Here is a 10,829-nt window from a genome sequence, read left to right as displayed (position 1 = left end):
GTGAATGTTACACTGGGACAGCATGTGGACTGCTTAGGAAAATTATTTTGATATATCAAAGCGTGTCCTTGTTGTACAGGAAATTAAGGTGAAAAATATGTGTCCCTGTACCTATTTGATTCAGTAAATCCATAAATAATGAAATATTAACAATAGCACCTGGTGGATCCAATAAGTTTCAAACCAGAAAAAAAGAATTAAGAAATTGTGTGTACCTGTACTATGCATACATACATAGACAAAAAAACAAATCCTGCTATCTGAATTTGTCAATACTTTAGACTTCTTTGGAAGCAATTCAAATAGAAGTTTATTATTTGGGACCAGTGGATTCATAACATGTTCTTTTGTACAGTAAAGGACATTTGATTCACTTCAGAAATGTGCTTTGGTTTATAGACTGTCTTTCTTCCCATGTGACCTCATTTACTGCTTTTGGAGATTTTTGTTTTATTTGCCAGAAGGTTTGCACACTTACCAGAGAGAAACCATGGGGGGGTGGGGAGGGCACGGTTATAATTCAATCCCTTCTTCTCCATTTTTCCATCCTATTGAGATTTGGGGTATGAACTCAATGTGTTTTTCAAAATGCTGGGGTTGAGATTCAAACCACAGTTGGTCATGAAGGATTCAGCTCCCTTAACCACCAGGACACCAGACCAGTTCCTTATTTACTATTCTAAAAATATATCCAAAAAAATGATAGTAGCAACCCAAAACCAAATATAGGCCCTGAAAAGGGCCTTGCTCAACCAAGGGATATGCACATTTGTTACACTAATCTCTCAGGACTCGGGAAGTGGCTGAGTAAATGGTTTGTTTGGCTGTATTAGAAAATATACCTTGGGACCAAGCAGTTAGCGTAATGGCTATGTCGCTGAACTCCTATGTAGCCGATGGCGGTTTGAGTCCCAGCCCTGGTGGCTTAAACTCATGCCGGGCACGTGTGCGTGCGTGCCCAGGATCCTAAGAGGAGAATGGATGAGAAAAGATTGCAGCGGGGCCTCCACCCCGGGGGGGTGATTTCTCACTTTCTATCTCTCTGTCTCTCTCTGTCTTTCTGGTGAGCGCACGCGCCCTATAGCAAAAACATCTCCAAAACAAAGAAAAGAAAATATACCTTAATACCAACTATTACCCATATAGGTTTATGCTCATTCATCATTTTGTTAAAAACTAATGGGGCCAGCTGGTGGCACAGTGGTTGGGGTGCTGAATCCCACGTGGCCAACTGCACTGTTCTGGTCCCAGACATGGCAGATTGAAAAGCATGCCAGGAATGTGTGTACGTGCCCAAATTCCTGTGAGGAAAATAGAGGAGAAGGGATTGTGGAGTGGCCATCCTCCTTGGGAGGTAATTTCTTGCTTCCCTTCTCCCATTTTCACTCTGTCTCTGGCAAGTACATACACCCTATAGCAAAAAAAAAAAAAATTAAAGAACCTTAAGTTGCTCATTTGTTTTATCAAATAGCTTTAACTACAGTTGTGAATATTTCTGCCTGTTCACACAGTAACCTGAGAATTTAAATAGATATAATTATTTCCATTTTTTTATAAATAATAGTGGAGGGAACAAGCAGATAACACAGACGAATACGTGTGGAGAGACGAGAAGTACAGGCAGGCCCTCTATAGAATATGGCAGTTTCTTGCATTTTGTTCTTTGAAACCTATGAAACCAATATTTCCGATCACAAGCGAACTCACCAACTTTGCACACCATGCACACCAACATCAGTGATAACTGCTGATACCACCCACGTGACGAGCAATCCCAATGCATTGCTGGGCTCTGTTTTATTAGGATTTGTTTTCTTTATACCTTATCAAAATTAACTCCTTTTTTTTTTTCCAGATCTGTTTTTTGTAACCTGTATGTTTTTACATACAAAAACATGAAAGAAAATGGTCTCTTAGTTCACTTAATCCTCTGTGGACCCACAGAGGTGAACTGAAAAAGTGGTGGCACTATTATAAAAAAGGAGAGGTCACTTGCATTATTAGCCTACAGGTCATACGACTGAAGTGCGCTCTGTTTTCTGATGTAGTTGTTTTGATTTTAGGAACTTTTCAGCCTTTCCCTATTCAATTCACATAGAGAACATTTAAGTATCTAGAATACACTCGCTGTTACTAGAGGCAAAGCAATGAAAACCTTATAGATGGTGCTCATGTCCACTCCAGTATCAAATGAGCTACTAAAGTTGGGATTTGTGATTCTGAGTAAGTCTTAGCACCAAGCATGTCTTAAATGCTCAAAAATATGAAGTATCAGCAAAGTGGTAACAGCTGTTCTTTTGTTTGTTCATTTTAAAGTTTTTGCCATAGGGTGTATGCGCTTGCCAGAGAGACAAAGCGAGAAGGTGAGAAATCACCCCTCCGGGGAAGGGCCATGCCACAATCCCTTCTCCCCCATTCTCCTCCCGGAATGTTGGGCATGCTTGCATGCGTTCCCGGCCATTTCAAGCCACTGGATCCAGGACTCTGATGGTGGTCTCCCATGCAGGAGTCCAACACCTTAACCACCACGTCTACTGCTGGCCCAACAGCTAAGCTTTTTACAACCAAAATAATATGATTAGTGGCCTATAAAAATAGGAATAAGTGTACCAAACACACTGACTATGAAAAGCACACTAAAATATTCAGGCAGTATAATTTTCAAAAACTATATTATATCAATAATTTAACCAAACCGATCTGCCAGCTAAGAGAAACCTTACATATCTGACAATAACATGGCTACTGTCTTAGACAAGTGTAGACTTTGAGATCATCGAAATGGCTCTGACGTATTTTTTAAAAGATTAGGCTGATGCGGTGATCCTTTATTCGTAATGTATGTCACCTTGTGAGTAAGTGTATGCAGTAACCATACTAGTGAAGCTGTTTCCCAATACTGTAATGATTCCACTTGATAGACTTCAAAATTCATTGGAAATCTCTGGAAATAGCTATCAAGTTATTGGGACAGACACTGAACAGACCGTCAAAATGCGTTTTGTAGCTCTGTTAAAATTGACCATAAATTGGGGCCAGCACATGGTGTAGTGGTTACATTACTAGACTCACACATGGCCAACTGCTGTTCGAGTCCTGGACCCAGTGGCTTGAAAATCATGCTGGGCAGGTGTGTGTGCCCATGATCTCAGGAGAAAAATGGAAGTGAAGGGACTACAGCATAGCCATCCCCGTGGGGAGTGATTTTTCACCTTCCGGCTCTCTCTGTCTCTTCTCTCTCCAGTGAGTGTACATGGGGGGAAAAAAGACCATAAATCAGACAAATGTAGTTGCTTTGATTTGATAAGGCATTGAGTAAAGGTTTTAGAGTTGGTACACTAGGATTTTACTGGGTGACACTGAAGAACTGGGGCTGGCCCTGCAGCATTTGGAATGAAGAGAGCCTCTATCCCTGATAGATGAGCACCTACCACACTACTGGGCCTATGATGGGAACTTCAAAACGTGTTCAATGAATACACTTATGAAGCTATGGGAGAGAAACTGAAGATAAGTAGAAGTGATATGCAATAAATTAGCAGATCGCATATCAGTTGAATTTACCCATTATCTATCTATTTTATTGTCTTTCTTGCTAGCATCTACCTTAGCAGTGGGGAAAAAAGAGCTCATCTACCATGCATGATATAAACAGGTACATGTGCCACCTTGGCACCCTGTGACTGGCCAGTACTCCAGAACTCAAGCTAGAAGGGGAAGTTTGTGTCTCACATTTTCTTTTTGGTCTATTGTCTACCATGGTAGTAGAATTCTTTTTACTCGGACTACCCTCAGGTGGTTAGACGACGCCATCATTGACGAGATCACACCCAAGCTGATTGGGGATCGACCGAATACTTACACCTATACCAAGGCCTTGGGAGAGATGGTGGTGCAGCAGGAGAGCGAGAACATCAACATTGCCATTATAAGGCCCTCCATCGTGGGAGCGACCTGGCAGGAGCCCTTCCCAGTAAGCCCTCCTGCCTGGATTCTATGCTTTGCTTCCAAACCAGTATTCTTCTAGCCCAATTACATATATATATATATAATATATATATATAATTTCCCCCTTTTCAGCTGAGTGCAGCAAATCAAACACAAAATGCATTATATTAGGGCAAAATTCCATTCGGTTCAGGACTCACCCAGCATGAGGCTCACAGAAGGTTCTTAGTCTAGAAATACTATTTTTTAGCTCTGTATACTGCTAGATCCTTTTGAAAGTACTTTGAATATGCCATCTTTTTCAAAGCAAGTCTGTGAAGTGCAGGGCCAGGTAAATTCAAGCTCCATTACCTACACCTGGTCAGACACTGCTCACTATGGAGAGCTGATTAAATGGAACAAAGTATGAATGCCTAGTTTTCATAAAAAGCTCAACAGATATTAATCCCCTCATCTTCTCTTCTTCCCTCCCTCCTCTTCCATTATATACACCCATTTGGACTTTTACAGATAAAGAAACAGACATAATAAGGTCAACTGAATTGCCAAGGGCTTAAGAAACAAATTCAGCTAGACGTTCCCCTCTAACCACTCCTAAACGTGCCCCTCCCTGGACATCTCTAAGGAACTCTCTCTCGCACACACACACACACACACACACACACACCCATATCTGTCACAGACTCTGAAGCAATTAGGATTTTCAAGAAACGGAGAGTTCCTATAAATCAAGTTTAAAATGTTCCCGAAGGAGCAGAAAAATTAGGCCTCAGATGGAGAATTATGGCTGACAATTTAGTTAGCAGATCATGATATCAAGACAAGGAGCAATTTAGCCCATTAATTGTCATCGAACAATAGGAAGTTATCCATGACTCCTGCCATGAAATGTAATGCTGGCTAAGTTTTAATTCTGTACAGTAAAATAAGGTACAGAGAATAGCCAGTGCTTTGACATTGATCTGCTTGGGATCCCAGAAATACTACATCAGCTTTATTGGCTATAGTTTCAGTGCTTGTTTGAAATTTATTAAGATTAGACTGCAGATGTCCCAAAGACATAAATTTTCTGAAACGTGTAATTAATGGAGATCTTCTTTTTTCTAGGGTTGGGTTGATAACTTAAATGGACCCAGCGGAATCATTATTGCGGTATGTATAATGATGAGGAATAATCCACTGAAATAAGATGAAGGAGTAACAGAATTCTTAGTGCTGACTTCTCTTCATTGATCCAAAAACAAATGATATCGTCCTAACAAATACAATTTTGAAACTGAGATAACTGGAAAATAGTGGCAGGATGAAATTGCTTTTATACTTTGAGAATTCTACTATCGGGGAAACAGAAGTAATATTATCAACAATTACTGCTTTGTTTGGAGTCTTTGAGCATCAAGGATTTTCCTTTAGGTACTGAAAGTTGATAGTATTCCCTCCCTTTTGCTGTTTATTAATAGCTTGAATTAGCACAAATTGGGGCTGGAGTAAAGATCATATCCTCAGATTATTATACTCCTGATTATAAAACACAAGAGTTTGTGAGTGTCTAGAACAGGGATGTACATTAATAACTAGTTCTTCATAGATAAAAGAGAACCACCCCATGGGAGCACATTGTTCAAATATAAAAATTGGTGAAAATAGGACACACTTTTCTGACAGGAATCCTGTTGCAGACCAGGAGAAGCCTAGCTCTTTCTGCTCAGCAGTCCCAATGCCCTCCCTGCAGTGCAGGTGGAGCCCACTGAACTGTGGAGCCACATACACTGACGCGGGACCACTACCAGAGCTTCACTCTTCAGGACAATGAACAGGATGTCAATGATTTAAATGAGTTAAAATCAGATTAAGGATCATGAATGGCCATTCTTCCAAGACCTAGGGCCACTATGCATTAAAATACAAATGTGAAACAGTGAATTAGGACCAGCAGGTGGCGTGGTGGTTAACGCACTGGAAACTTCCACATGGCCGACCTGGGTTCAAGTCCTGAATCTGGAGGCTTGCTTTCTCACTTCCTCTCTCTCTCTCACCCTCTGTCTCTCTCTGGTCAAACTAAAAAATAAATGAATGAAAAAATAAAATAAATAATTTTTTGAAAATCTATTTAAAAAAAAAAAAAAAAGGACATCAAAAACCAGGACAATGTACCTCTGATTTCTCGATTTTGCTAGTGGTTCCCTCTTTCTGTTCATCTACCTTTAATTCTTTTCCCTTTAAAGTTTAGTTGGGGTGAACACTTAGTGACTTAGAACATCATTATTTTAACAACATCCCAGAGTGGGCTTCATTATATTGTAAAACTGCTTATTTATTCAGATTCTTCAAACTGGTTTCTTAGGTCCAAAAAAAGAAAAACCAGTTATAACAAAAATTAGAAACCAGAATGTGCCAATCATTGTAAGTCAGTGTTGGAAACATGTCAGGTAGGGCCTGGTGGTACAGCAGTGCGTGACACTCTGCCCTGACAGACTCCAATGGGAAGGTCCTGGGTATGGGCCCCAGTCTCCTTGTGTATGCCAGTGTGCATGCCCACAATCTGGACGGGCTGAGGTTGCGGGTGAGCGGCCGTGTGAGGGCACTGCTGGAGAAAGCCTGTCTTTATTCATTTCCTTTCCTCTCTGGCTCTCATGGAAAAAGATCTAATAAGATAAAATTTAAAAAAGATGCAAAGTTTAAGAATCAGCTTACTTCATAAAGCCAATAAATTATGAACATGAATAATTTCCAATTCTTGCATTTATGTAACACCAGTGATCTGTGAGGTGCATTAAAATACTGAAAAGAAAACAATGGTGGCCTTCACACAGGCAAAAAAAAAAGTGATTTGTTTTGTTAAATGATAGGATTTCATCCATTAATTTTTTTTCAAATACGTGTTTCTTAAACTTGTAAATGCCTATCATTTCTTGTACATTTTAGTAAGCACTAACAGGAAACAAAATCATTTAAGAAACAGTAAACAAATATTAATGCAGAATTTGGAAAATCTTTATTCTTAAATGTTTTATGAATTTTTAAGATATAAAAGTTCTGTTCTTGGTATTTGTTATGAAGTAAGCATATTAACCTCTACAAATGTAAAGAATTTTTTTTTGAGAGATTTTCACTGTAGGGCGCGTGCGCTCGCCAGACAGACAGAGAGAGACATAGAGACAGAAAGCGAGAAATCACCTCCCAGGGGGGATGGTCACGCCGCAATCCCTTCTCCTCCATTCTCCTCTCGGGATCTTGGGCACACACGCACACGTGCACGGCGTGAGTTTTAAGCCACCGGGTCCGGGACGCGAACCACGGTCGACTACGTGGGAGTCCAGCAACATAGCCATTACGCTAACTGCTGGTTCCCAAATATAAAGAATTTTATGACCTAAGGGAACTTGAGAACCACGGCATGAAAATGTTGGCATCTGGGATGAACGTAGCTGGGAAGGCTGGATAAACTCAAAGTCAAGACTTAGTATAATAACCTAGTAAGCAGCAAATCAGTGGTAGCTATGTTTACTCACGGCACTGGTGTTCTCTGGGTGATATTACTGCAGCCCTGGTTTAATATTTATGTTCTTTTTCCTGTGCAGGCCGGGAAAGGGTTTCTTCGGGCCATAAGAGCTACTCCGATGGCTGTGGCAGATTTAGTCCCAGTGGATACAGTCGTCAATCTCACCTTAGCAGTAGGATGGTACACCGCAGTTCACAGGTGTGGATGCTTGAGTGGGCTTTCAAAGATCCGATGACAAGGAGGTTGAATATGTTTAGGCCTGTTTGCAAAATTCCTGTCTTGTGTAGAAGACCTCAAATGTGAGAGGGTGTCTATTGTAGTGTTTTATGTAGTTCTCAATATGCCATCATATGTGTAGCGAGTGGTTTTAAAAATACTGCTTAGTACTTGGTTGATCATAAAGTAGTATTTCTACAGTAAAATTTCTTAACCATAAACTGCTTGATAACCAGTAATTCTATTCAGTAATCTAAAATAAAATATAGCTTCCTTTTTCAAGGCACAGGAGAGTAGAAGTTAATACAATGAGAGCAGATTTGGTATTTTATTGAATTGCTCAGTTCCTAATAAATGCCAAAAGTTTAGATCACTGTGTGTGGGAAATTTTGTAGTACAAAGGGAAAAAAAAGATTGTTTATACCTTTGGCTATTAGTAAACAGTAAATAGAATTAAATTTTTCTTATGCACCTATGAGACATTTCTCCTCTCTCTTGCTCGCTCTCTCTCTCTCACTCGCTCTCTCTCTCTCTCCCTCTCTTTCTCTCTCGCTCACACACACACACACACACACACACATGCTTACGCACACACTTTTCCTAGTCTTCCATTTGGCTCATTAACCCAAAGAAGGACCAGCAAATGGACGTGTGGCATAGGTTGCCTTAGTCATGGGAATTACTGAGAACACCCTGTTTAAATGTTCTTTTCCTTTCCTTTCATTAGTTCTCTATTTTGTTCTATTATCTAATTTTTTTTTCATTTTCCAGACCGAAGTCAACATTAGTCTACCACTGTACTTCTGGCAGCCTCAATCCTTGTAACTGGGGCAGGATGGGTAAGTGCCTACTGTGATGTAACTGCATCGCTGCTAGCGTCTTACACAAAGAAAACACGAAAGCATGTTGTAGAGCTGAGGGCCTACTGAGGAAGAAAACCCCCAAATAAGACATAAGTAAGGCTAGTCCACAGCCTAGTGCTTAAGGGAGCCAGATCTTACATGGCTGACTGTAATTTGAATCCCAGTCCCAGAGGCTTGAGAAGGGGGGGGGTGTTATCTGCTAGGTGCATGTGTGTGCATGCTCCAAATCCCAACAGGACAGAGAAATGGGAAGAAAAGGGATAGGGACTGTGACATTACCATGCCACGTGGGGAGTGCTCCTCTCTCACCCCCTACTCTGATGAGCATGTATACCCTCTGACAATTAAAAAAGAGAGAGGAAGTACTTACAAACTATAAATGTGTCATAGCTAACTAAAATGCACTGTGGCATACCAAAGAAAGAGGTCAGTGGGAACATATACATCATTATAAGCATGATTATAATCCCACTGGCTATGGAATTTAAAAAACAATAATAAAATCACACAAAACTTGGCAATTATAAACAATATCGAAGAACATATTTCTTTACTCTGGGACAACTGCTCCCACACACAGCTCTTCTCCTCTTGATTATCACTAAGAATGTAAAATCATCAATGACCAATGAGATTTAGTAAAGTCAAATAAGACACCTTTGTTGCTACATTAGTGATATTCTTCATTAATTTATGTAGTTGACCCTTGAGTGTACAAAGAGTGCAACCTTGAAAGTATCTTGTTAAACTGAAGCAATTAATTTGCACATTTAGAAAATCTTGTACTCTTTTGTCGATTTGCAAGTGTGTGTGTGTGTGTGTGTGTGTGTGTGTGTGAAGGTCCAACATTTTAAATCATATAGCTGTTGCTTATAGTTTGAAAAAAATCAAATGTACTTAATTAGTCTGATTTTTAATTCAGAGCACTCTGCTATGCTTTTCTATTTACAGAGTTATTACTTCTGTAGAATAAAAGTAAGTTATTTATTATTATCCAAATTTTTCAGTCATAAATCCAGTTATTTAGGTCACTAAATTGTTCTAAAAACATTTGGAAATAGAAACAAATCTCTATTTGCCTCAGTATCAGAATTAAAATATCTAAGATACCACCCATAAAAAGGAACATTTAAAAAAGCACAAATATCTTATATTCTCAAATAAAAAGATGCTACTTCTAGACTCCATTTGTGAGATTAAAAATAGTCTTTCTCTATCCTGAAAGCTCCTAGTACATGTGCCATTACAGAGTGTCACAGTTGAAAGGGACCTAAAAATCAACTCTGTCCATCACTTTGTTTTACAGGTGAGGCCAAGAGAGTAAATGACTTCTCAGGGTTATAATGGGAGCCAGATTTTAAAAAAAGAAGCAAAGGCCACATATCTTGCCTCTCAAACATGCAATAGCCACTCCACTAGTGATTCTTGAAAGTGAATATGAATCTGTGAAAGAAAAAAAAAAAAAGAAATCCCAGATTCACTGGACCTAGCCCCAGGTCTCAGGCAGTGCCGAGCAAGTGCGATGTGTTTTACTCATGACTCATGACAGAACATGCACATCCATGATTCACTGGACCTAGCCCCAGGTCTCAGGCAGTGCCGAGCAAGTGCGATGTGTTTTACTCATGACTCATGATAGAACATGCACATCCATGAGAGAGGCTCCCGCCACAGGATTTGGTCATGCCGCACTCTCCTTCCTCCAGTCCTCTAGGCTGCCAGGATCCTGGGCAGGCATGCTGGCGTGATTTAAGTATACCATCAACAGCTAATGACGGCAGAGGGCAGACGTAGGCACTTCGGCTGAACTGTAGGTTTTCTTAGTGCCCACTAGCACACCTCTTCTTTCCCTGTCACATGTGTAACAACATATGTAAGTATTGCTACCCATTCAACAGCAAGGCATGGTTCCAACCTGGGAAAAGTACTGAGGATGCTGGGGCTCATTCTATGGTAGACTTTGACCTGAAGAAGGCTTTCCTCAGAATGACGAATACTTGTCATGCAAGCTTCCTTTATTCACCTCACACCACAGCAGACATTGGGAGCATTCTTCTCCCCCTGTGGCAAGACTGTACTTAGATACTTTTTAACACAGCATTTCTGAAAGCTATTACCAATTAATTTGATTTTGCATTCGAGTTGAAACTCCCTGGGTTTCCTATCCGGGCTAGGAATAATCAAACAGCTTCCTCTTAGGACCACTAGCTGTAGGATACAAGATTGAACATTCTTAGCCTCAGGTGACATTACACAGTGAGACAGCTGGGATGGTTAACATGGGCACTTTTTCCATTTTG

General features: G+C 40.2%; 1 protein-coding gene across 1 annotated transcript in view; it reads left to right on the top strand.

Moving 5' to 3' along the window:
- FAR2 (fatty acyl-CoA reductase 2) overlaps positions 1 to 10,829 on the top strand; it is a 77,811-nt gene that overhangs the window by 51,926 nt on the left and 15,056 nt on the right. The window contains exons 4-7 of the mRNA XM_027770933.1: positions 3,796 to 3,973; positions 5,056 to 5,100; positions 7,530 to 7,648; positions 8,438 to 8,505. Coding sequence (XP_027626734.1) covers positions 3,796 to 3,973; positions 5,056 to 5,100; positions 7,530 to 7,648; positions 8,438 to 8,505 — 410 coding nt within the window. The remainder of the gene's footprint in view (positions 1 to 3,795; positions 3,974 to 5,055; positions 5,101 to 7,529; positions 7,649 to 8,437; positions 8,506 to 10,829) is intronic.

This window comes from Tupaia chinensis, unplaced genomic scaffold (assembly GCF_000334495.1).
Source record: "Tupaia chinensis unplaced genomic scaffold, TupChi_1.0 Scaffold000028_1, whole genome shotgun sequence".
Taxonomy (NCBI): Eukaryota; Metazoa; Chordata; class Mammalia; order Scandentia; family Tupaiidae; genus Tupaia; species Tupaia belangeri.
Note: the sequence above shows the minus strand (reverse complement) of the source record. Positions and strands in the feature narration are given on the sequence as shown.